The sequence below is a fragment of the Tetrahymena thermophila genome (assembly GCF_000189635.1).
Source record: "Tetrahymena thermophila SB210 genomic scaffold scf_8254167, whole genome shotgun sequence".
In the NCBI taxonomy this organism is placed as follows: domain Eukaryota; phylum Ciliophora; class Oligohymenophorea; order Hymenostomatida; family Tetrahymenidae; genus Tetrahymena; species Tetrahymena thermophila.
Genome location: NW_002476075.1, coordinates 43,075 through 69,317, shown reverse-complemented (window position 1 = coordinate 69,317; position 26,243 = coordinate 43,075). Strand labels below are relative to the sequence as shown.

The 26,243-nt window shown below is 20.4% G+C and overlaps 11 protein-coding genes across 11 annotated transcripts; 5 read left to right on the top strand and 6 right to left on the bottom strand. All coding sequences in view use genetic code 6, as the record gives it.

Moving 5' to 3' along the window:
* Positions 1-567: 567 nt before the first annotated feature.
* TTHERM_001002731 (hypothetical protein) lies at positions 568-918 on the top strand (the record flags this gene model as incomplete). The annotated part of the gene is made up of 1 exon (XM_012800501.1): positions 568-918. The coding sequence occupies one exon, from the start codon at positions 568-570 to the stop codon at positions 916-918; it is 351 nt and encodes a 116-aa protein (XP_012655955.1).
* A 1,657-nt stretch (positions 919-2,575) lies between these two features.
* Positions 2,576-3,607, bottom strand: TTHERM_01002730 (hypothetical protein; the record flags this gene model as incomplete). The annotated part of the gene is made up of 1 exon (XM_001030871.3): positions 2,576-3,607. The coding sequence occupies one exon, from the start codon at positions 3,605-3,607 to the stop codon at positions 2,576-2,578; it is 1,032 nt and encodes a 343-aa protein (XP_001030871.1).
* A 2,204-nt stretch (positions 3,608-5,811) lies between these two features.
* TTHERM_001002729 (transmembrane protein, putative) lies at positions 5,812-6,464 on the top strand (the record flags this gene model as incomplete). The annotated part of the gene is made up of 2 exons (XM_012800500.1): positions 5,812-5,925; positions 6,219-6,464. The coding sequence occupies 2 exons, from the start codon at positions 5,812-5,814 to the stop codon at positions 6,462-6,464; spliced, it is 360 nt and encodes a 119-aa protein (XP_012655954.1).
* A 1,373-nt stretch (positions 6,465-7,837) lies between these two features.
* TTHERM_01002720 (hypothetical protein) lies at positions 7,838-8,524 on the bottom strand (the record flags this gene model as incomplete). The annotated part of the gene is made up of 1 exon (XM_001030870.1): positions 7,838-8,524. One exon carries the CDS (start codon positions 8,522-8,524, stop codon positions 7,838-7,840), a length of 687 nt encoding a protein of 228 aa, XP_001030870.1.
* A 1,258-nt stretch (positions 8,525-9,782) lies between these two features.
* On the top strand, positions 9,783-10,961 carry TTHERM_01002710 (syntaxin-73 protein, putative; the record flags this gene model as incomplete). Its single annotated transcript, XM_001030869.3, has 6 exons — positions 9,783-9,873; positions 9,939-10,168; positions 10,250-10,415; positions 10,471-10,643; positions 10,701-10,808; positions 10,872-10,961. The coding sequence occupies 6 exons, from the start codon at positions 9,783-9,785 to the stop codon at positions 10,959-10,961; spliced, it is 858 nt and encodes a 285-aa protein (XP_001030869.1).
* A 398-nt stretch (positions 10,962-11,359) lies between these two features.
* TTHERM_01002700 (transmembrane protein, putative) lies at positions 11,360-12,594 on the top strand (the record flags this gene model as incomplete). Its single annotated transcript, XM_001030868.2, has 6 exons — positions 11,360-11,492; positions 11,593-11,822; positions 11,880-12,045; positions 12,106-12,278; positions 12,344-12,451; positions 12,505-12,594. Exons 1-6 carry the CDS (start codon positions 11,402-11,404, stop codon positions 12,592-12,594), a joined length of 858 nt encoding a protein of 285 aa, XP_001030868.2. The 5' UTR covers positions 11,360-11,401.
* A 541-nt stretch (positions 12,595-13,135) lies between these two features.
* Positions 13,136-13,813, bottom strand: TTHERM_001002681 (hTAFII28-like motif protein; the record flags this gene model as incomplete). Its single annotated transcript, XM_012800499.1, has 4 exons — positions 13,136-13,275; positions 13,347-13,485; positions 13,556-13,622; positions 13,677-13,813. 4 exons carry the CDS (start codon positions 13,811-13,813, stop codon positions 13,136-13,138), a joined length of 483 nt encoding a protein of 160 aa, XP_012655953.1.
* Positions 13,814-14,201: 388 nt separating this feature from the next.
* TTHERM_01002680 (HAD-family sub IIA hydrolase, TIGR01456, CECR5 containing protein, putative) lies at positions 14,202-15,450 on the bottom strand (the record flags this gene model as incomplete). The annotated part of the gene is made up of 3 exons (XM_001030866.3): positions 14,202-14,328; positions 14,388-14,535; positions 14,691-15,450. 3 exons carry the CDS (start codon positions 15,448-15,450, stop codon positions 14,202-14,204), a joined length of 1,035 nt encoding a protein of 344 aa, XP_001030866.1.
* Positions 15,451-16,803: 1,353 nt separating this feature from the next.
* TTHERM_01002670 (hypothetical protein) lies at positions 16,804-17,694 on the bottom strand (the record flags this gene model as incomplete). The annotated part of the gene is made up of 1 exon (XM_001030865.3): positions 16,804-17,694. One exon carries the CDS (start codon positions 17,692-17,694, stop codon positions 16,804-16,806), a length of 891 nt encoding a protein of 296 aa, XP_001030865.3.
* Positions 17,695-19,299: 1,605 nt separating this feature from the next.
* Positions 19,300-21,559, bottom strand: TTHERM_01002660 (hypothetical protein; the record flags this gene model as incomplete). Its single annotated transcript, XM_001030864.2, has 6 exons — positions 19,300-19,598; positions 19,649-19,871; positions 19,935-20,165; positions 20,301-20,414; positions 20,470-21,042; positions 21,197-21,559. 6 exons carry the CDS (start codon positions 21,557-21,559, stop codon positions 19,300-19,302), a joined length of 1,803 nt encoding a protein of 600 aa, XP_001030864.2.
* A 1,365-nt stretch (positions 21,560-22,924) lies between these two features.
* Positions 22,925-25,429, top strand: TTHERM_01002650 (C3HC4 type (RING finger) zinc finger protein). The gene is made up of 2 exons (XM_001030863.3): positions 22,925-24,133; positions 24,866-25,429. The coding sequence occupies exons 1-2, from the start codon at positions 23,099-23,101 to the stop codon at positions 25,229-25,231; spliced, it is 1,401 nt and encodes a 466-aa protein (XP_001030863.3). The 5' UTR covers positions 22,925-23,098; the 3' UTR covers positions 25,232-25,429.
* Positions 25,430-26,243: the final 814 nt, after the last annotated feature.

The window sequence follows — 26,243 nt, the reverse complement described above, 5'->3', positions numbered from 1 at the left end:
ATAGATTTTTTATCATAAATTTAAAACTTTTTTTTGTATTTTTAATTCATTTTCTATTTCATTTATTAAAAAAATTAATTAACAAATAATGACAGAAAGTAATTCAAATTTTAAATTCATTTGATTTCATAAGGAGGTGGGAAATTTATTTAATATCCTTGAAATAAAAAAGAGGAAAAAAAAAATTATTAAAAGTGGGGGAAAAATCTTTATCTGAAAGAATAGCAAAGGAAATTAATAGAAAAAAATAATAAATTAAATATTAAAAATTTGTAATAAAAAAATAAAAAAGAAGTTTAACTAAATATGTCTATGAATGAATTGAGGAAAAATAAGTTTTTAAATATCCAAATATCTCCACCATCATTAAACTCTTAGGTGCAAATAACAATATTAAGATGTTTAAGGAGATATCTTTCTCTCAAAGAAATGAGAGCACGCTTTATTTAAAAGCGCCTCAAAACAGTTTTTAAAGGTGATAATTATTGAAAAATAATTATTATTATTAACTCAATTCAAGAATTAGATATATTAATTAGTAAGCTAAAAAATATAATTAGGACCTCTATGAGGTACCGGTAATTTCAAAATTCATCATAAACTCATTCATCATCATCAAATATCATCAATCATTTGGAAGCATTTTATTTCTACTTAATATATAAAAAGTATTTTTTAAAATATAGGAAGACAAGAATCATTATAATTAAATTAAAAAAAAAGATAATAAAATTAATTTTGAAAGATTATTTAAATAAAAGAAAAAGAAAGAAAGAAAAAATTAACCTAATAAATAAACACAATAAATAAAAAGACAATTAAATAAATTAATTAATTAAAATATATAAATAATACAAGATAAAAATCAAATAAAAAAAATCAAAATAAATACATTATAAAGCTAATTTGTTTTTATGAAACAGAATATTTTATTTTTTATAAAAATACTCCCATATTAATTTTTTTTTTTTTTAACATCAAAATTCACTTTGGCTTGTAATTTATGAGTATAATTCACTTTATATAAATAAATCTATCTATCAAACAAATTTTTTGTTTATGTTTTATTAAATGTTACTTCAATTATTTATTAAATTTGCTATGACTACTAGCATTTATTTTATTTACCTATCTTGATTTTAGTTACTTAATATGGTTTTAGTTTGATTTATTTAACTTAATAATAAAGTTCAAATGTTTTTATTTTATGGAAATAATAAGTATTTAAAATAGAAAACCTTAAAAGTAATATTTTACAAATTTATGTACAACAAACAAGAAACAGGAATATAATTAAATGATTAACATAGCAAAGTAATTTATATAAAGTAGTCAACAAATTTAATATATAGTAAATAATCTAATTAATCAGTTAGTTAGTGGCCAGGATATTGATTCATATGGTTTATTAGATATTGCATTTTTAGTAGATTGTTATAAGATAGAATCGCATCTAACTTATGTTTTCATTTAATCTTACAAATAATTAAACAATATTTCATAAATCTTAGTAAATATCCTCTTTATGATTTTAACTAACTAATTTCTTAGATTAAGAATTAATTATTTAGTTTTAATAGTTTTTTCTTTATAGGTATTTTAAATACTAATTATTTGAGTGTGTGTAGTTTTCTTTTTAATTTAGAGCAAGAATGAAAGTTATTTAGAATTAAAGATTATTAAGTAGATTATTATTGTTATAATTTTTTGTATTCAGTATAACATATTTAAGTCTATTAAAATATAACTATCTGTCACAACTTATTTTTTTGAATTCTTATTTAAATTGGTTAGGAGCTGATTAAGTTATAAATATAAAAAGCTTTTTTATCAGCTGTTGTGATCTTAAACCAATTTTATTATTTTGAGGTAATCATTCGATTTTTAAATTATTAAAGGCCGCCTATATTAGCAAGATAAATATTAAATTAACTTATAAATATATTTATTCTCTTTTTAAGAATGACTTATTAAATTACATATTTATGAATTGCCTAAAGATCCTTATATTACATTATGATATTATTATTTCTTTAATCTACTAAGTAGTGAGAGTTATTAGTATTGTGGGCATAGAAGATTGAATAGGGAATAATTATTAATGTTATTATATTATTATTGAAAATAGTTATATTCAAAAGTAGGTTAGATGGTGATTATAAATAATTGAATTGACTTATTTAAAAAAGTTTATAAAACAATGAATGAATTTCAAGATTTTAGTTAAGTTAGAATTAAAGAAAAATTAGTTAAGCTATTAAAAATTAAAGCAGATCTTACGTGAGTAATTTAATAAATAAATAAAGGGAAATGGTATTTCTGATATTATTTTTTGAAAAGTATTTAAAATTTAATTTTTGCAAAAAATATACATATCAGAAATTTTCTTTAATTAAAACTCCTTTCGTTGGTAATTAATTAGAGTGTTGTTTTTGTTTTTCTCTTTGGTTGGTTTTTGGTTTGCTTTGCTTTTTTGTTTTTTTTTAATTTTAAATGAATTCTATATAAAAACTACTGAGTTAAATTGTGAAAGTTATATCGATTAGAAATTGGGTGGGTGAGTGAGTGAGTTCAATCAATAATTTTTAATGTTTTGTTGGAGGGAAATTAGAAGGTCAAAAGCGCTTATTTTTTAACTAAAACTAGAAGCAGATTGTTCTGTCTTCTTGCATTCATTTTAAAACTCCTTTAGCAAGCTGTTATGGATTTAAATTGCTTTCTGGTAGGAGCTGTTTGAATGCGGACTTGATATCATTAAATTATAATCATCATCCTCTATAAGCTGGACCTCTTTCTCTTCTAATTATATTTCTACTTCACTAATCGCATGGTATTTCTGGAGTATTCCATTAGCAGGTGATTAGACCCATCTGTTTTCGTTTAAAGGGTCTGTTTCAGTAGAGAATTTTTAAGGAGGAATTTTTTTTTGACAAGTTTAAGTAGTCTATTACTAGTTTTACATAGAATTATGAGAATTTTCTTCACAATCCTTGTTGCTAATAATCAGTTCAATTTAGAGCTGTGAAAGATGAGGAGTTTCTTCATCGACATTACTTTTGTTGTTCATTACCTTTAGTGCAAACTCTTCAGGTGAGGATACAAACGTTATGTCATTTTTCTTGCAATAAATAGATACTATAGATGTTTTTCTTAGTTTATATTAATCATCATGATCATTATCTAAATCTTCGCAACTCTAAAAATGATCTTGTTAGTCTTCAAGGTTGGTGTTAACCCACTTTTACTAGCAGGAATTCTTTTAGGAAAACTCTTCTGCTGCAATTATGGAGGTCTTTGATCTGCTCCCAGCAGCGCGAGAGATTTCATTCAGAACCAAAGAAAGTTTTTCTTTATTGCGAGTAGTGGATTTGAATCCTCGTTTTATATCAATACTTTTTTAATTAGTAGTACTTTCACTAGTAAGATCACTACCTTCTTCTAAACCTTTGTTTTTTTACAAGAAGTGTTTATTAATTTTGTTGCTCTAATTCTCAACTGCAACTGAGTTTCTTTAATGATGAAGCTACTCATCTTCTTGGCTTTAAGTTGATAGAGTTAGCATATGATCCCTATTATCGCTAGTATCAGCGAAAGAATCTTTTTTCATGAAAGACTCTTGAGGAATAAACTCCTTAATTATCTTTTGTTTTATTTAGTATTAATCCTTTTCTCTCTTTCTTTCTTGTATTTGTTATTTAGTGAATGAATGACAGATTCAATGAATAAATTTGTGTATGTGTATGTTTATATGTATGTATGTGTGTATATTAAAAATTCACTAAAATACAAGTTTGATGATGGATTTATTAAATTTCTTTTTATAATATTTATTATATATCATCAAAAGATAGCTGACTCATTCATCCTTTAATCTTTATTATTATTATTATTATTAGTAAGATAAAGCAATATGCTAAATAATGATAATATAAAGAGGTAAGGTGGGGAACTATTTATAAATCATATATTTGTATATATTTGCTATCATTTGTGTATATATTATACAATTTCACATATAAAAATATAATTGTTCTTAATCTAATTAAATAGGAGACTGCAAAAATAAATAAAATACATTGAATAATACAAAATTCAATTTATTGTTTTTATTTATTAGAATTTACTTCCATTTATCTTGTAAAAAAGTATTATTAAATTTCAATCAAAAATGAATTAATTTTTTGTTTTTGTAAAGATTTTACATGAAATATTCTTGGTATTTAAATAATCGAATATATTGCTTCTTTATTGCTAAATAAGTAGTTTTTTATAAAATATTTTAAGTGAAATCAATTTATTTATCTATCAAATTAATTTGTTATTTAAAAGATAATAGAAATAAAAGTATTTTTTTATACAATATATTAATTAAACTAACTGTTTGCTGCATTTAATACAAATTTTTTACTTAGATAAAATGAATTCAATAACATTTTATTCTAAACAATAGTTTAAATTCTTTAAAATTTACTACTTTGATGTATTTTTACCAATTTATTAGAATTTATTCTTTTTTCAAAACTGAAAAATAGGCGCTAGTACTAATTTTTTTAATAATATATTGCAATTTCCTTTAATAAGTCGTCTTAAAAATATATTTTATGACCATTAGTTTTTATTTTTTAAGTATTTTCTACTAATAGTACCCATAAATAAAAAAATATTGTATTTAATTAAAAACCGTTTTATAATATGTAGATAACAAAAAGTAAAAATTAGATTAGTAATTAAAAGAATATATATTTTTGAAAGATCAGTTGTTAAGAAGCTTATTTCTATCATCATAATATCAAAAATTTGTATTGATTTTTAAATTTTTTATGGTTTTTGTAATAATTCGTTTATAATATCTCAAGATAAAATAACTACTAGATAAATATTTTAATAGTTTTAACTGTTTATTAATTTTTAATCTTAGATGTTATATTAAATAAAGTAGAGTGATACAATAATTTTCTGAATGATAAAACTTAAAACTTCAATCATTTTTAATGAACAGGTTATAATAAGAACAAAAAAATTCAGAATAGTAAAAAAACTCATTAATATTTAGATTAAAACATAAATGCTTAACATTAAATAAAGTTTAAGTAATTAACAAATCCTTAACATATATTATAGACCTAAATTATTCATTGAATTTCATTTGAGATAGGCTATTATTCATATACATAAATAAAAAATGATCACAAAAAATAATTGAAGAAACACCAAAAAGGTAGTTTTTAAAGAAAATTCTAAAGTGTTTGAGTTTTAATATAAAAGAAAATCAAGCAAATGAAAGAATAAATTAATACTATAATTTTTTAGTTTTACAAAATGAATGGATAAAAGTAAATAGAAAAAATTTCACTTAATTGATTAATCATTTAGTTAAAATGACAATCAGATTAAAAAATTTTAGAAATAGTTGCCTATAATTAAATTTGATATAGTTTGAACAAATGTATGAATTGAAAGATGAAGGAATCTATCTAAATATTGATTCAAAATATAGATAAATAAAATAATAGAGAAAAGAAATATACATTAAAAATTAATAGTCTTTTGTTAATTGATTTATTTGTTCACTATATATTAATTTGAAAAATAAAAGAAATAAAACATCACTATATTAGTTTTAATATCATATAATGATGACAAACTAAATTATAAATGAATTAATTAATTGTTAATTAATCAATTGGTTTTTTTATTTGACTTTTAAATTTTACAAAAATAAAAATCCATAATAGATCATTTAATTTTAATACGCATTGAAAATTGATCTGACATAATTAAAATCTTGTAGAATATGATTAGCTTTTACTTATGAAATCCTCAAATTTAAATTTAAAAAAAACATAAATAAGAAGATAAATACGGAGTATTCATTTTTTTACGGCATCTTTTTTTTATAATTTCTTTTATAAAGTAACAACTAAAGTAATTTTTTTAAAATATAAATATAAATAACTTAATTATAAATAATTTTATCAACTCCTAATTATGTTTTGTAATTAATTTCCACTACAACTTTTCAACTCTCAAATTTAAATTAATTTCACAGATAGGATTTAAATGTTAAGCCACCTACTTATCTGTTATTAATTTAATAAGCTATTCATTTGATTTTTAAAATAAATGTTTTTAAATATTTAGAATTATCCACTTTTATTTAAAAATATTTAATTTTATTTAAAAATTTTGTTATATATATAAATACTTTTTCCAAATAGATTGTTATGAAGCAAACCAGAATATTTAAAATATCAGGTACAAACTAATATCCTTCCAGATCAAATATGAAAATAAAGAATCTAGTATCTAATTTAAAACAATAAAGAAACAATACCAATTAAATCTTATAGACACTTGTGAACATAATAAGCACTAGAAAAAAAAATCAGATATAATCAGAAAAAATAATTTAAATATAGCATTTAATGCTTTAATAATAAATACTCATAATTAAATATCAATGAAATATTTTATGATTAATTCTATCTATTTTTTAATTAGTATACAAAAATGGATGAATATCATCCTCTTATGAAGGTTTGTTTTTTTTATAATTTAAGTATATATTTTTAACCATATTATAATTAAAAGAATATTTTATACTAATTTATCTATCATAATTAGCTGTTGGTGATATCTCTGAGGCAATTTTTTAGTTTTTATCAGATTATTTTTTGTAATTCATCATCTAAAGTATAAAATTCATCTTCTAAAATACTTTTAAAAACTTATTTTATCACCAATAACTATTTTAATATTTCTAAATATTATTTAGGTAAATAAATTATATATGATAAAAATTTATCCATGAGACTTTATAATTCATAGAATAAAATAATATTTTTTGCCTTTTTGAATTCAGGACTAGAAAATTAACAGTACTGGTCATTATACTTAAAATATTAGCTACTTTTATTTATCTATTCTTTCTGTAAAAATAGATTTAAATTTTAATATTTTTTTGCAATTTTAAATATTTTTTAAAACCAATAAAGTATTGAAATGAAATTAATTTAATTTTAAGAATATTTTAGAACATATTTGTAGTAGAAAACAACTTAACAAAATTTTCTTAAATATCTGTTTTAGTACAATATATTATTATTCTTGAATACTCTTAAATTTTTTCTTTAATAAATAAAAATCAAAATAATTAAAATATCATTTAATATTTTTACTAGATAAAATTTTTGTAAAATTAAAATGGATTAAATTGTTTATTTCAAATAAAATTAATATTATAACATAGAAATTTATCAATAAATTAATTTGAAGAATTAATTTCTTTTAAATTATTTAAAAAACATTTAGATCTAATAAATATATTTTATAGTTACTTTAGATAGTTTTTTTTTAATAAATATGTTTGTTAAAAAAGTATGAGAAAGAAATTTATTGAATTTTCATTTAAATTAATAATGCTACTTAGTGTGTTGCAAGAAATATTAAATAAATTTTAGATTAGAAACCAAATAAATATTATTTATAATTATTTATTTTTACTGGTTTTTACTGGAAAGAAAATTTTTATCCAAAAAACAAGAAAAGGTAGTTAGAATAAATTTTAATTTATAATTTTATTTAAAATCACTTGATCCTTATTGAAAAATAACGTAATTTTTACAAAAAAAGTAAATAAATATATCTTAAAATAATTTTTATTAGTTTTTTTAACTTATTTTATCACTCTTTATACTAAATATGGAATTCTATTAGAGAATTGACTAAATAATTATATATAAAGTTAGCTTGTTTGTTTGTTAGTTAGTTAGTTAGTTATTGGATGATTAGAATAAATAATACGCTTAATTTTTAATTTTATGAATGCAAAAAATGATCAATTTAATTTATTTAGGTCTTCCATGCCTGATCCATGGACATTATCGGGTACTTGTGACTCAAGGAACTCTTTGAATTTGAAGGTCTCATTCATAATTGTATCCATAGAGAATTTTTCTCTTTCTTTCAACTTGGCTATCAATCCCTAATACTTAGCTATTTCTGCATTAGTTGAGCGAATTGAATTAGTAATAGACTCTATCTTTTGCTAGTACTGTCTTGAAGCTTGCTCAAATGCTATTTTTTCACGATTGCGTTCATCTTCAAGTTAAATTTATTGTTCTCTTTGTTGATTAATTTGATGGAGAAGCTCTTTTCTTTTGTTCTCCCAGTCATCATTTATATTTTATAATTCTTTTCTCATAATTTAGATTTATGACTTAAAGTCATTCTTCTTCTTTAAAAGATCTTCAACTTTTATCTTTTGGTCACGTAACTCCTATTCTAAATTTTTAGTCTTTGTTTGCAAACTACTTTTTTAAGAATTTAAATCTGTCAGCTTCCACTATAGATCTTCGTTAACCTTTTTTTGATTCTCTAATTCTTCATTTAATGTTTCAATCGTATTCTATGTTTGCATAAAAATGTGCTTGACATGTTTTTCTAGCCCTAAAGTATTGGTTTATCCTTACATACTCATATATGATTTATTAGGTGATAATGGGTCCATAGGAGCTTAATTCATTTGTAACTTTAATGCTTATATTTTTAAATGTTGAAATTTGAGAATTTTACTTCTAACAGATTTTTGTTTAAAATTTTTATATTAATTAACAAATAATAAAATTTCTTTCAAAGTAAGAGTTATTTAAGTTATTATATATTTTGTATATATGTATGCACACATGCACTATTATATTATTAAAAAACTAGAATCTGTAGTAACATAAATAGAATATTTTACTATATTAATTTAGGATAGTTTTACAATTTAAAGTCATTTTTATAACAAGCTCTTGAACTAAGGTTGATATTCCTAACAAATTAAATTTAGATTATATTTTTGAATTTTAATTATTAATATTAAGTAGTTTTGGTAGGTTATAAATACTTAATAACTACTTAAGTACTACAATAGAAATCAGTTATTTTAATTTTATTATAAAGTTCAATTATTGAAGTAAAATTTAACTTTATCCTTAAAATTTATTATATTAAAAATATTTCATTACTGAAAATAATTAAAAAAATAACAGTGTTTGCAACAACAATAAATGATTTATCTATTTAAATTTAAGTACTTTGAAAAGTTATGGGATTTAATTTTTGTTAGCATTATTATAAAAATACTAAGTGTATTTGATTTCTTAAAAAAAAATTGTGTCATATATTGCTCGACCAAGTTTTTAATAGTTAAAATTATATTTGAAACGATATTATTTTTTTAAAATTATTATTTGATTTCAAACACCATAAAAGCAAATATTTTAATAAATAATTTTATCATAAAATTATTAATATTTGTTAAATGAAAATTTTTTAATTTTAAGTTTAAATTTTCATTGATATTATTTATTTGGTAGTTCATATTAAGTTCTTAATTATATTAATCATTTTTAATCTTATACTTACTTTCATAATATTTTATTTAAAATTGCATAAAATTTATTTATGTTTAAGTATAGTTATTTTAAAATAGAAGTATTTACTAATTTTAGTTGTTAAATTGATTAACAGCTCGAAAATTTTTTAAAATAGAAAACAATTGAGTTAAAATTTGTAAAATTATCTTTAACATAGTCGTATGAATTCTGAATTATCAACTATTAAAAAAACTAATAAGTGAATTTGGCTATATTATCTAAAGAATATATTAATTTCAAAATATATGATTATTATTGCTTAAAATAAATTATTGATTTGCAATATTCAAAGATAACTCTAATTTTATCAAAAACTGCTATTTTCAAGCAAATTTTAACATTTAAGAGTAATTATTTAAAATGGGAAAGAAGGATAAGTTGTAGTAGGTTTCTTTTCTTATGGAAAAGTTATACTAAATTAACAAGGATTTAGGAGGAAATGAACTAATCAGTAAATAATTAGTTTCTTATTAAGCTCATAATTAATTAGTTTTGACCATTCATTTTATTTAATAGAGGAGAAAGCTAAAGGTACTGAGGGAGAATTCGAAAATTTATTTAAAGATTGTAGCGATAGAATGATGAAAGTCAGAGGACTTCAAAAAAATTTAGATTAAAGACAAAATAAATAAGGAAGAGATAGAGAAGTCGTTGTTTAAGAACATTAAATTCGTAGTGAATTATATGATTGCTAAAAATTAGTTGAAGAAATGGATAGAGTTTTGACTAAATAAGCTAAAAAAAAAGTAAGATTAATATTTATTAAAAAAATTTAATTAAATTGGGTAGAAATGTCTTAAAATTAAAGCTATTTTACCATTTTAAAGGAAACAAATAAGCAAGAGTTGGAGTTGAGGAACAAAAAATATTTAAATCTGAAAAATATCCTATATAGAATGATGAAAGAGAATGGAATTAACCCTCCAGAGGAACCATTAAGCGAAGCAGATGAAAGCAAAAGTGCTATTCCAGATTCAGATAAGCATAAATTAAGTAAGGCATACATATGAAAATTATTATTTCATTATTAAACAATATTTTTAACTAGATGTTTTTGGAGTGGCTGGACCAAGAAATGCAGGATAAAGGTATGAAGCAGATGAAAAGGAACAAGCAGCTTTAAAAAATATTGAAGCAAATAATAAAGTTTAAGATGAAATTATTGACAACATTTATGAGCTTGTAGGAACTTTAGACAACAAAGTTAAAAATATTGGCAGTGTAAGATCTATTTTAAAATAGATTTAATATAAATGAATAATTTCTTATAATAAATAGAAATAAGATCATATTTAAGGATAAATCGTAAAGGTTACTAAAAAAGTAGATGAAACTAATAAAATACTTGACACTTAAAATTAGAGGCTTAAAGTTTTAATTACAAAAGTAATTTATTATAATCAATCAGCATAATCATTTAATTCATATTTTTTATTAATTAATAAACAGTATAGAGCTCCAAGTAAATTTTGTTTAGATATCACTTTAATCCTTTTTATTGTTGGTTTAGTTGGTATCCTTTGGACTATGCTTAAATGAATAAATAAATAAATTCTAATTTTTACATTCTTTGCTTATTCAAATATTTTATTATATATTAAAAATCATATTTATAATTAACAATTGTTAATGTATTTTATTCATCTCTTTATATTAAATTTGTAATCTCAATCTAATTAATTAATAAATAACAAAAGTATTTTTTCATATTCACTTATCATAACAAAATACAAAATTTTTTGTTTTCGATTTCAAAAGATTTTGAAATAGAAAGAATTTATTTTGAAATTAATTGGTTCAGATTTTTATTCTTAGTTATTTGATCTACTTATTCTGAGAGTCAATTATTCAAATAAATCATGAAACTATTTATTAAATCATCTGACTGACTCTCTCATTTTAAATTAAGCTCATGAAAAGAATAAATTATTTATTATTTTTAAATCATTACTAAACTAAATCATTTTTTTTAAAGCATAATGGGTAAAAAAGATAAATTACATTAAGTTTCTTTCTTGTTGGATAAGTTGTATGATATTAATAAGCAACTAGGAGGCTATTCTTTCATCAGTAACTATTAACATTCCTTTCCTAAATTTGATTTAAATTTTTATAAATAAAAATAGAATTAATTTTTGTATTTAATGATAATAAATATTTTTTTTAATAGAGAGAAAGATAAATTATGCTGATAACAAATTTGAAGTTTTATTTGTTGAGTGTAAAGATAAGATAATGCAAATAAAATAAATTTAGAAAATCTAAGATTAAGGTTAAAATAAAAGTAAACCTAACCCAAAAATTATAGTTTAAAAGTACTAGATAAATAATATTATAAATGATTGTTAAATATTGATATAATCAATTTATAATTTGCTCAATAAGCAAGCTAAATAAAAAGTAAAATTTTTATTTTAATAAATTTTAGTCAAAATTATTTTGAATTAATTATAAAAGGATACATGTAAATAGCTTTTCGAGTTTTAAAATAAAAAATACAAAGATCTGAAAAGAGAAATTGAAAATATCATGTAAGAATGTGATTTAAATTCAACAATACTTAATCTAGATGATATTGAATTAGTATAAAACCCTGTCAAATATTCTGAAGTAGATTAGCAAAGTAAAAATAACTTTAAATATTTTTTTAACCTAAAAATTATGTCAATAATAATATAATTAGGTATTTTGGATATAAATAGATAAACTAATAGGATAAACAGATAAGAACCTGATAAAAAAGATTTAAGTTGCTTTAAAAATATTGAACATAATAACTAAATATAAGAATAAATTTTAGTTAGTATTTATGAAAAAGCAAAAATTTTAGAAAATAAAGTAAATGAAATTGGAGAAGTAATTTTATAATAATCTATTTTAATAATCTAATGTTAAGTTAAATATTTTAAATTTAAAAATAGAAATAAAAATAGATTGGAAGCTAAGTTGGAAAATCAAATTAAATTATTTAAAAAACGAATACTATCCTTAGTAATTAAACCTAAAGAATGAAAAATTTAGTAACATAAGTAATATTTTAGTTAAAATTAAATTATTCATATTTTTATTATTATAAAAATAGCTTAGAGAACCAAGTAAGTTTTGCTTAGATATTACTCTAATCCTATTTATTATTGGCTTAATTGGAATTCTTTGGTAAATGCTAAAGTGATTCTATCAATATAAAATTTAATAATTCATTAATTTTTTTTTGAAATTTAAATATTTATATCATTAGTTATTTAATGTGAATCCTTAAAAAACTTAAAAATATTAAATAATTTTTTAATAATATTAATTAACATCTCAAAATCTAATCGAAATTAAAGATTTTTTAAATTTAAATTTTAAAATAATAATATTTAGGGTATTTTTATTGTTAATTTTACTCATATTTTAATTTTTATGTGTTGCGTTTAATCAAATATTTCACTTTTAAACAAAACATAAAAATACAAGGACTAACGTATGAATGCATGCATCCATACTTACATAAATAAAAATATATATCCATACACATATACATACATATAATATCTTAATAATTTTATAATTAATAGCTATTTTTTATAATAAAATATTATTTATAAATAATTATTTTAATAAGGATAATTTATAGAAGTAATGTCTACTACTTAAAAAAGCTAGTTAGACCTTTTGTTTGATTTAGACATTGATAAAAATGTATAATAGTTATTTAGTTTATCTAAAATTCAATCAAATATTTTTTTTAAATGCTACTATTAATCAATATCCCTAGAATGATTTTTTTATTTTCTATAAGCCTCCCTTATATGATCTTCAGTGAGATGCACTCTCTCATCTGACTCCCCTGATTCTTTGATTTCTATTGCTATTTTTTCATTTTATTTCATTTAATATTGACTTACACTATTTAATTAATATGTATAATGCTAAATTTACCATCTTCTACTAATCTCTATATATAAACTCTCCCAATAGAAGTCAAAAATTGTATAAAATATTTATCTGTATTCATTTTTTCATCTATTTCATTTATTGCCTATTTCACTGTCACTCTCCACCCATTTAAAGAAGGATTCTATTTTAAAATGCATAAAATTACTTTAGAGTTGTTCATTTAAACTATGCTAATAATATAAAAAGTATACTCTAAAATTTTAATATTATGTTTCATAAAATTAGTCGTAGTCTATCTTACTTTCCTAAAAATATTTCCTATTTTTGAATAATAATAAATATTAGTTTTATTATCATTGATTTTTTAGATACTATTTTGCTTTAATTTCTCCTTCTTTGATGATATCAATCTTCCTTTATAGTTTTTTCAAATCCCTTTGCTTGTTTTTTTTATCTTTTTCGCCATTCTACTAAGGGTTGTTGGCAGCGTTGTCTTAATTTTCTTACATTATGAAATTACTTAAGGCTATTTAATTATTATCACTTATTTAGCGGAAAAATTTAATTCAACCAATTAATTAGATTTTTAAATTAAAATATACTCTAGAATTTCCTGATAAATAAATAAATCAAACAAATAATCAAAAAGATAAATAATATCTATGCTTAAATAATAAATTCTATCAAGGAAATACATTTTGAATATTATTCTAGTAAAGTTACAAGTAACAAATAAATAAATATTTTTTATATACAAGAATAAAATAAATAAATTTAATAATAATTACATAAATTAAAATGGTTTTAAATTTAATACATTAATTTAGTTTTATTTTCATTTTATTTCTGCTTTTAAATAAGATTTAACCTTCAATTTTAACTTTCTTTCAAAACTTTTCATTTATCTTTTATAATTTAGATTCCTTCAAGTGATTCGATAAGTTTTATAGCTTCATAAAAATCATCAACTACATATTTAGCTGGATACATAGAATCATTTTCTTTACCTTAGAATACTCCAGTTCTTTATTTTTATATTATTTTAAATTTAATTTTCTTTAAAAATAAAAAATATATTTGTACTTAACTAATATGGATTTCCAGCCATAGTTATTTGCTCCTAATATGTCACTGTAAGGATCGTCTCCAATCATGTAATAATTTGATATCAAATCTTCTGATCTTTCAATTTTACCTATGCTTTCAATTATCTACTTTCTAAGCACTCCTCCTTTGTTTGATAATAATATAATTATAATTTTAGCTTATTTAAATTGAATGGTAAAATAATAACATACAATATTTATGATATATTAACATATAAAAATAAACTATTTGTTGTAAAAATTGCTATTTTTTAAATATAAATTCATTTTAAATTATTACTTGAATACTCAAATGACTCTCTTTCAGGTTTTCCCATCATATTAATTTATGGATCTAAGTGATACAACTTTGAATGTAGTTTTTTAAAAATCTCATTAAAAGTACCCATATTGATTCTTGGTAGAGTACAAATCTATTATTCATTAAGTTCAACACTATCATTATGCATAGCAATAAAGGAAGGGCTTTGAAATAATTAGCTCTAACGATAACCTATAGATTATCTTATTGAATCAAATATACCTAGAGCCACCTCCCAAAACTAAGGGCTGCTGAATAAAAGAACAACTTCTATACTCTAATTTAAATTTTTTTCTTCTTCAAATAAATTCTTAGATTAATATTGCTATATTAAGTTCAAATAATCATTTTATGTCAGAAAATTTTTTATTTAAAGCTGGTCTGCAACTATTTAGAAATTTTATCTACTTTAATCTCCAATAAATAAAATTTACTTGTTTTAAAAAAAATCTTTGTATCTAAGTAGAGGACTGAAGCTAAGAGCTACATGTTTTTAATCTAACTAAAATTCATTTTATAATTGAAATTAAGAATTAATCATATCTGCTACCAGACTTTAGTTTGCATAAAATTCATTTGTAATACACATAAATGGTATTTAAAATTTAGCATGAGTTGAAGTAAATAGTGGCTGTCTCAAGTCTTGAACTGCTTGCTTAATACGTGAATTTATAACTAATTTATTTCTAAGTAGAACTCCATTAATATCACTTAAAATTGCAGGAAATTTCTTATGCATTCTTTTGATGTTTAATTAATATTAACCTGTTTGTTTCAGTTAACAAATCTCAAATCAATCAAAAATTTGTCTCATAAATTAACTTTTAATTTTATAATTTCACAAAAATATCTTAATTATTTTTTATCACAACTTTATCTAATTTCTACTAAATAATACAATAAAGAACAAAACAAAATACATTAATAAACTAATGATTGGCTGACTTGTTTGAATAAATCTTTCTCTAAACCTTTATTTTTTTAACTCGAAGTATATTTAAAATAAATAACAAAAATTCATAATTTGTCTTATTTAATTGCATATATTATCTCATTGAAAATAGCATAATTATGAATTTAATGTATTTAATAATGGAAAACAATTTATAAATAAAGTCTAAAATTTTCATTAAAAAAATAATTTTCCTTATTAAAAAGTCTTCTTTAATATCACAAAATATAGCTAATTGATAATAAAAATAAATTTAGTGGTTTTGATATAAAAATTTTAATTGTATTCTTAAAAATATTTAAAAAATATTTTAAATAAATTTGCAAAAGATTTAAAGTAGATGATATGGTTGTTTATTTCATATATTTAATTATGATTTATATACCATTTTGTAAATTAAAATGTTTTTAAAACATGTTGTGGTAAAAATTTTAAAGTCATGGATTTCAAAAAATATTAAAATAAATTTTTCAATATATTAATAATTGTATTTCAAAAGAAAAATTATAGTATATTAAAAATTTCTTTGATCGTTTTTATTATTAACCTCAAACATTAAAAATAAAATACGCTAATAGATTAAATTAAATTAAGAATTGCATAAAATGATTATCTGTTTATATTTTTACTAAACTTTTTTTTAAAAGTAATTTGAAAAGATTATTCTTCTATTAAAAATAATTTTAATCTCGTAAAATTTAAAAATATATTGGGAAAAAGTGAACAAAATACTAAAGGAATATACATTAATAAATTTTCATGTTAATAATAAAATGAATATTCATGAAATTGTAAAAAAATAAGGGAAAAAACATGAAATTTTGAAAAACAATTCTTATGAGGTAAAAAGGTTGATTCATTGATTATAAAATAAAGAAACAAATTTATTTATTTATTTGAACTACCTAAACATAAATAACAAAATTAAATTCCAATTATCATAAATGTATTTAATTATTTATTTATTTATTGAATCTACTATTAAATAATTAAAATGGCAAAAATCCTTATTTACTCCTATAAATCAATTCTAAATTAAAATTTTAATCAAAAAAACAAGAATAAGAAGAATTGATATTTAATTAAAAAGCATATTTAGAAAAATAAAGCTAATAAAAACGACTGATATATTAACATCACTCACATATCAACGGTTTCAACCTTTATTTCTTGTTAACCTGATTTTAGCGTAATATCAACAATTATGTATTCCAAAAAATCTTTTCCTATTTTTTTACTTAGGACTGTATCTTATATATTTCCACAATATTTAGACTTTTATTTGTTAATCATCTCATATAAATAATTTTAATATTCTTCGGAGTGATCATCAAACTATCTTATCCTAGCAACAACTTTATATTCAGAATAATTATATTTAAATTTTAATTTTAGTACATCATCATGAGTTATTGAGTACCTAATTTGGATTCCTTATATTTGCTTATGCTTTTAGCCTTTTAAGATTTCGTAAGCATATTTATCAACTTAGGTCATTTTAGCCACACTACCAATACTAGTAATAGATTTTGATAATGATTTTCTAACAATAATTTATTTTCTAAGATCATATGTTTAAGTCTAATCTTGGTAAGACATTTAATCATAATTTTAAGTTTCAGATTGTTAAGTTTTGTTAATATCATTTTGATTATTAGATTGATTTTAGCCCTAACTTATGTTTGCTTAGCTTAAAATAACTTGTTAGTTATTATTTGATTCAATAGGGATTTGATTCAAATTCTATTCTTAGATACACTTTAATATTTTTTCTTAATTTTTTTCTATATTAGATAATCTTTTTTCTAGGTCATTTAGGTTATTGACTTAAGTGCACATATTTGAAGTGTTATTAGTTAGATTTACAGCACTCTATTAAATTTATATGTCTGAAACATTTTGTTGTTGATTGGAAATTTCTTCATAATGATTTTGTTAAAAGCGTGTATCACTATCAGTCTATGTGCCTCCTCTAGTTCTTACTGTTTAGTTTAATGAGCTCTTATCAGATTTTAAACAGCAAAGATTCATAATATAATTAAAAAGGATAGAGAGTTGCTTTTAAATTTAGAAAAAAAAATATCTTTATTGAAAAGAAACATTTAAAAACAATTAAAATGTCAAAATTTTAATTTAGTTTAGTTAGATTATAAAAGAATAAAAAATTACAAAGTAGGTCACTATTCCAAGAATCAATCATCTGATGACGAACTTTTTGAAATTATATTTCTAAGTTATTTTTAAATATTTTACTATAAATTCTACAATAAAAATAAATATTTTTAGATTTAACTAGAAATCTATTTATTAAAATAATCCTAAACATACCTATTAAATTTTAGTAATAAAAATTTATTTCTCTTTTGTAAACAATTTTGAGTGTTAAAAAATATTTAATTACTTAAAAATCTTTGCAAAAATTAATATAATCAGAAATAGATAAATTAAAAATATTAAATTAGTTACCTTTTAATATGTTTTTATTTAGATTTTTATTAATAAAAGTTATTGAATTCAATACATTTTAGTTAAAATAACAATTATTTTAATTTTAAGAATATATTTAAATCTAATTTTTAGTGATTTATTCTTTTTAATTATTTTTAAAATATTTTTCTTTAATTTCATCTTGAATTTTTTAATGGTTTAAGATAATATTAATTTTTGATGGAACATTATTTAATTAATTAAAAGTTTTAATAAAATGAAAATTAAATGCATTACTTTTGATAAATAAAATAATTCAGTTGATTCATCCTTAGTAACTCCTTTATTTAGAATATGTATAATTATACGTTAAAATCTAAAAAAAAATTTATTAAATTTAATAAAAATATAAAATTAATTAAATACATATATTTGATTTATAAATAGCACACATTTAACGAATTATAAAAATATTTTTATATGTTTTATATTGTAATTACTTTTATTATTAAACTTATTCGATAATATTCGATTTTGTAATTTCTTAACTAAATTTCTTTAATCATAAAATTGGGTAAAATACTTATTTAAAAATTATCTTATTTAAGAGCACTAACGGTAATTACTATATAATCGTTGTAATATGGAATTTCAACTTCTACCCCATATTTTGCTCCCCACCCCTCATCCAAAAATATTCTATTTAAGTCTAGTAAAAAATAGACAATAAAATTTTATTTGACCCAAAAATAACTAAAAAGTTTAATAAGTTCAATTTGTTTATAAGTTAAAGTATTATAAACTTTAATGTAATATAAAGTAAATATACAAATAGCAAAAATATAAATCTGATAGGAAATTTAAATAAATTAGAATAATGATAATATTTTATAATAAAAAAAATTTATATTCTTTGATAGAATTAGAAATAATAATAAGATGAATGCATAAATATTAATATAAATTTAAAAATGTATACTATAAAATTACTGATCTATTTATATATTTATTTTTCTATCTATCTAATTATTATATTTTTAATTTTTGAAAGTATATGTTTATGATTATTTTAAATATTTTTAAGTTTATTTTATTTATTAAATTAGTTAATGGAGTTGAGTAAAGTGAATAAATAAATAATTAATTAAATTAATGATTACTCATTTAATTTGTTTGTTTGATTTTTAGTTAGTTAGTTAGTTATTTATTTCATGAATTAAAAAACTTTGATGCAGTCATTTTCATCTGCTTATTACTGTTAACTAGTTTCTACTATTTCCTAATTTTGAAAGTGACAGGTTCCTTACCACGCTTTTGATTTTCAGATGAAATCATCAACATTTATGATTTTGCAAGATTAGGGTCACCCCATGTAGGGTCTTTAATATTTTATAAATCAAACTTTTCAATTTCTAAATGAAGACGGGTTATAGGTTCTTTTTACTTATTGGTCTTTGGAGAGGTCAAGGCTGTCTAAATAGCATATTCACCATTTTCAACAGTTTTTTCTATTTAAATTTTAAGTTATTATAACATAAAATAAAAACATTTTTGTTACCTATTGAAGGGTAAACTGTTATTTTTTCTAGTTTAATTTATTTTTATATTTCCTTTTTTTTTCTCTCTTTTTCTTGCTTTTCTTTTTCCTTGACTATTAGCTATTGTCTTAGTTGATCTAAAGAGTCTTCATTCACGTTTTCTTATGATGCATTTGATTTCCTTTTCTTTTTGTCTTCTAACATATCCTCTAAAGCTTCTTTATTGATGATTCTCATTTGAGACTTATAATAAATAAATTTGAAAATAATATTTACAACTAAAGATAAATATTTGTAATTATTTACAGAGCTATGAAGAGATAATCTTGGATGTTTTCCCTCTTTTTTCATGAAATCTTCCATCATTTGCTAATTAAATTATGTTTAAGTGCCTCCTAAGTAATTAGCTACAGGTCTATTTGGTAGACTTTCTATCATTTTATCGTACTCTCCTTTTCTCATTCTATTTTACATACTCAAAAACCCACCTTCCATTATCTATCCTTGCATAGTCATAACTTTGTTTCCTGGATTAGGCTAAATATTAATTTTTAAATTAAAAAAACTAAGAAGAGGTATTATATTAAAAAAAATATTCTAATTCATTTAGACATTTCATTAATATTATAAATTAGAATGAAGTAATCAAGATTAAATATTGTTTTAACATACCTTTAATGTGAGGTGAAGCAAAGGCTAATTATGAAACTCTAAAGTTTCAAGGAAATTAGGCTTTTATTGTGATCGAAAGTTCATTTATTTAACCTTTTTACCATCTTCATTTGGCTTATTTAATTTGAATTGATAAATTAAGCAAAAATACATATTTAAAATATTTTACAAGGATAGCCTCTTTCACTATTTCTGATGGCGTCTTGGTTTTTGCATCTAAATTAATTATATTATTAGGAATTGGCACTTAATCTCTATCCTTTTTAAGATAAATTATATTTCCATTGTAATCATGAGTAAATTATTTGTGCTTGAGTAGTCTTTGAGCATCCTTTTTTTTGTTTTCGAAATCTAATTCATCTTGCATTTATTTTTTTTGTTTTTCCAACTCTAGGGCTTTCACATAATCCTTCTTTTCTCTAGCGAGTCTCAATCGATCTGCTATTGGATCAGGTTCAGGTGGTGCTTCATCAGGCATCCTAATAAGTTCTGGCTAGTACTTTTCAGGCTTTTTTTGTTTTACTGTAGATTCTATCATGTTTTAGTTGATTTTACTCAGAGTCATAATTTTTTGTGAAGCAGACAATAATTTATTTGTTTTTCTTGATGCGAAAGAGAACTTGCTCGAATTACTCATAATAGATTTAGCATCGCTATCATCTTACTCTGTTTCATCAATAATTATTTACTTGAAATCTACATTAACTGCATAGATTGACCTTGAATCATAGTTTAAAATTGGCTTTATTAATACAAAACAAATTAATATAATGAAATTGAATTAGCTTTTTAGATTATTATCATTTCTTTGTTTATATTTGCATTATTTTTTCATTTCTTAATATTTGTAAAATCTAATTAATTGATTGTAGAACACAAATCTATTATAATTTTACTGGTTCTTTCTCCTCTTTCCAAAACGTTTTTAATTCTTCCTACGATTCACCTTTATCTCCATACATCATTCCCTATTAAATTAATGCACCCATCAATCCATTTACTTCCTTAGCCTGAAAATCAGGCATTTTTGTTATGAGGTATTTTTCATACAAATTATTTGCTCCTTTTGTGAATAACAAATCAACAATTTAAGATGTAATCACTTAAGTTTCTAGACTGAGAAAAGGCTAAGAATCATAAAAATTCAACATTTATTAATATTTCTCAAATTTATCTAAGCTCTTTTTTCTAGAGGATTAAAGAGAAGAGTCTGAATACCGAGATCTATTTAGCTCGCTATCTTCATCATCCTCATACATATTTACTAAACTAACTTCTAAGCAACTATTATCAAAGTACCTATCTATTATTAATAAATCTATAAATATCTTATTCTTTTAAACTCAAAAAAAAAAATAAGAAACTGACTGATTCATACACAAATACATAATTTTCATATTAAATAAGTTTTTGCTCAAAAATTAACTATAAAGCATAAGTTATTAAATAATACACTAAAAATGCCAATTATTATTCATTTATTTTTATATTTTAAAAAAATATTTTAATTTCAAATAAATTTCAACATCATAAAAAAATTGATTGCGAAAAAAAATGATAGGATTAAAAATTTTAAAAATTAAATATTAAATAAATAAAAATTATAATATTAATTGTAAAAAAGAAGATCAAAATTATTAAAATAATCATTGTTAATTTTGAAATTAATTGTTTATTAAAATTAACGAATTAATATTTATTTAGATTATTCAAATAAACAAATATTTTTTTTTATAATTAAAATTTATAAACCAAAAAATCTTATCAAGTATTTTTTTTAAAATTATTTTCAAATTTTTATTTTATATCAAGCAGCTTTATTTAATATTTAATTGGTAATAATAATTACGATTGAATGTTTGTTAAATAAATTCAGTAAAAATTAAAAGAAAAAAATATATAATCTATTATATATGGAGTTCTATCTAAATCTAATTATAGTTTTTATTATTTTAGAGCTTAACAAAAAAATTTTATTTCAAAACAAGATCTATTTTGTTACATTCGTTCAATTTACAAACTGCTTTTAAAAGAAGAAATGACATGCAAAATCTCTAAAATTAAGCAAGTCTATTTTTAAAAACAATAAGCTCTCCTTTATTTTTTTATAAATTTGATATGGCTTTAATATATTAAATATTTACTCTTTTGTTTTATTTAAGCAAAATTTAATGGCTAAAAAAAATAAATTAATAATTCTTATTTTTACTTAATTAATTAAATAAAATATTCTATTTTTAGAATTAAATGATAAAATCTATTTATAATTTTCTCATTAAATTCATGCTTTATTTTTTTTTAAGGGAATAAGCTAATTATATCAAAAAGTTATTTTGTTTTGTTTGAGATCAAAAGTTTTTTATTATGGTGCTTTTATTTAATTTGAAATAATCCGTTTACACTTTGTTGTTTTATTTATTTACTAAATTTATTTATTTATTTTTTTGCTTATTAATTTTTTTTGTGTAAGACCTAGGTCATATAATTTTTAATCGTATTGCAATCTTTACTGCTTTAATTTTATGAAATTAGCAAATTCTTATTACTTTTTATTTTGGTTCATTATTCAATATAAGTAATTGAATGTTATCTTATTAATTATATAAAAACATATATTATTTTTTAATTAAAAAAAAGAAAATTAACAAGTTTTAGATAAAAAAGTCTGCTAGATTTTAAGTTATTATTAATTTAAGAGTACTCATTTAAAAGCAATTAGGTTTAACTAAATATTACGTACAAAATAAGGATAGGTGTTGCTATATCTAAACCAATCATAAAGATCTAGATACATAAGAATGAATAAACTAATTTTATTTGGGTTTAGCATATTTTATTTGCTCCATAATAAAATAATTTAGGCTGAAGAGATAAATTATGAGAATAATTTTAAATTTACTAAATTATAAGCAATCTAATCTGAAATAATGATTTAATTATCTTAAAAGAAGACTTAGGACATTTAGATATTTTTATTTGATAATAATGCACCAAACGAATTGACAATTTAGCTCTTTAACTCAAATTTAAAGCAATTAAATAGGTAGAAGATGTATGAATTTCAAATGTAAATTTATGAATATCCTCTTAAATAGGACTGTGAAAAAGCTTTTCTAGAATAGAAATTTAATCCTGAAAATTTGATAGCAAGTTTGTCATTTACTCATATATTTGATCATATAACATTTATTAACAGTTACTATTATTTGATGTTTTCAAGAGTTAATTATTATAGATAGCCCGGTAGTGTTGATGTTTCCGCTGATTAAGAAGCTTTAGATACTAACTTGATGCTTAAATTTACAGATAAACCTAATTGTAAGTAAAATGGCTATTATAATAGCGATCAAAATAAATGTATATGTTAAAAGAATAGATAAGGTCCATTCTGTGAGTATGATGTTTTACTTGTAACTAATTACTATCCCTTTGAAATAGTTATAAAGCCGTTTGAAGGTAAATACATACAAATCTATAAAATATAATAAGAAGATGAGTTAAAATTAGAAATGAATATTAAACATTCGATAATTCCAGATATACATATGTATAGATCTGATAATCCAAATGAATTCCCTACACAATACAAATACTTTGAAAATCTAGTCTTTAATTCCAAAAATAACACAAATATAATATCAGCTAATCCTCACGAAGGATAAATATTATTATTTATAAGAAATCCATCAAACTCTCAACTTTATGCAACCTTAAACATTAGAAACGTTACTCTTATTGACGAAACTAACTTGATATTATTTATATTGCTTTCTCTTTTTATTACTTTGGCCATTTCTTTTTTCTGTATCTTCTGCTTTAACAAAATCAGCAAAGTAAGTTAAATTAAATTATTTAAAGATTGTTAAATATTTATTTTTCAACAAAACATTTGGTAAAATATATTTGGAATCACGCAGTGTTTATTAACATTAGGAGATGCTAATTAGTACAAAATATATTAATATTTTAAAAGTATTTTTAAATAAGCAATTAATATACTTAATTAAATTCCTCCCAAAAAGCATAAAATGTAAATAATATTTGACAACAAAAATTAGAAATCTAAATTAGTTAAGTTAATTAATTTTTAAAAAGTATTTCGAATGCGTTATGATAATTAATACTATTGATTAAAAGCGAATTAAAATTCAAACTCATTATCCTTCAATTCACAAGAAAAATAAATAATAAAAAAAGAGAATCATATTTTATATACTAGCTTAAATTCATCCTGAGAATGTTTTATTTAAAAAAACTAAAAAATATTTAACTTATTTTAAAATTAAAGTGACAACTAAATTAAACAAATACCAAATCTTTAGTTTCCTAAATACTTTCATTTTGAAATAAATCATTTTGATTAAAAAAGGATTAATTTCTTTTAGTGAGGTTACTTTTTACAATTATTTATTTGTTCTTTCATTTTTGTTTTTGATCAAGTTTCTTAAGTTTATCAAAAAAAGGATAAAAATAATAATTTAAATGGAATCTCATAAATTAAGTTTTCTATTAAATTACTTTTTAATTCTTATCATTAATTTTGAAAAAATTATTCATAATAATAGAAAAAGAAAGCAGATAAGCATGTAGAACTTTAAGAAACAAATGAAGGATAAAACAAAGAGAATTAATAGAATGGTTAAAATGGGGCTACGCCTTAAACAAATAGAAATTTAATTGATGAAATTAAAACTCAAAGAGAAAACTAAATTAAAAGTGAGATGGAATAAATTACTCAAGGCAATAAATATGAGTAATTTTAACTCGAAACTTCCTTTAAAGAATAAATATGTGCTATTTGTTTAGATGATTTTGAATACGATGACTTAGTTAGAAAGACAAAATGCAATCACATGTTTCATGAAAAATGCTTATATAAATGGTTATTTAAGTATATCAGTTGCCCAATGTGTAATTAAGATTTAACATGAAATTTAATTCCTTATAATACTCTTAAAGCCTCAGATATATTTAGATATATCCTTCCTTCTATTGATATAATATTTTATATGCATAAATATTATTTTTCATTATAATTTATTAGTTAAAATAATTTATCAATTTCTTAATATTATATTTTTATATACTAGCACTTGTGTAATTGTTTATCACTTTAAATTTAGCATTTAAAACATAAAATCTTCATATCAAAATAACTTATCAAAATTAATTGAAAAATAAAAAAATTTGTTATAATAAATTGAATTAAATTATAAATTTTGTTAAAAATATAAACAAAAATAAATTAAGAAAGTTAGATGATCTATTTTAATTTCACTTTTTAATAATTTAGCTTACTTCTTGAAAAAATGCTGAAATATATTATAAAATTATTATAGTTTCCAAGAGACCACCGTTTTAAAGGTTAATACATTTTTTATACTAAAAATATTCTAAGTTTTGATATAATTTAAAATGAATTAATTAGCTTTTTATGAAGAAAATATAGTTTTGTATGAAAAATATCATTACAATTTAATAAAAATTTTATTCACATTTTATTTTTAATTAAAACAAAATTAATTAAAAATAAATATTAAACATAATATACAATTAAAATGTTATATACCATAATAGAATTTAAAACAAAAAGCATAAATAAACTCTGAGTTTTTATTTATGTTTCTAAATTCTGATTTATATAATTAAATTTATATTAAGTTATAAAATGCTTTAGTTATAGTAAATAGTTTATTTCTGCTAAATTTATTAAAGCTTGCAAATGGGCTAAACAAAAAATTATCTAAATTGTTTAATATGAAGTTAGAGCTAACTTTGTAAGCTCTAATACAAAAACAAGGGCATTGCTACTTTAATTTAAGAACTGAAAAGTATCATAAACTAAATATCTTGCTTACAGATAACTAAATTAGTAAAAAAGGAGCCAATGTTTTAGGAAAAAAATTTAGTGAAAAATTGTAATTTTTTTGATGAAAATTATGT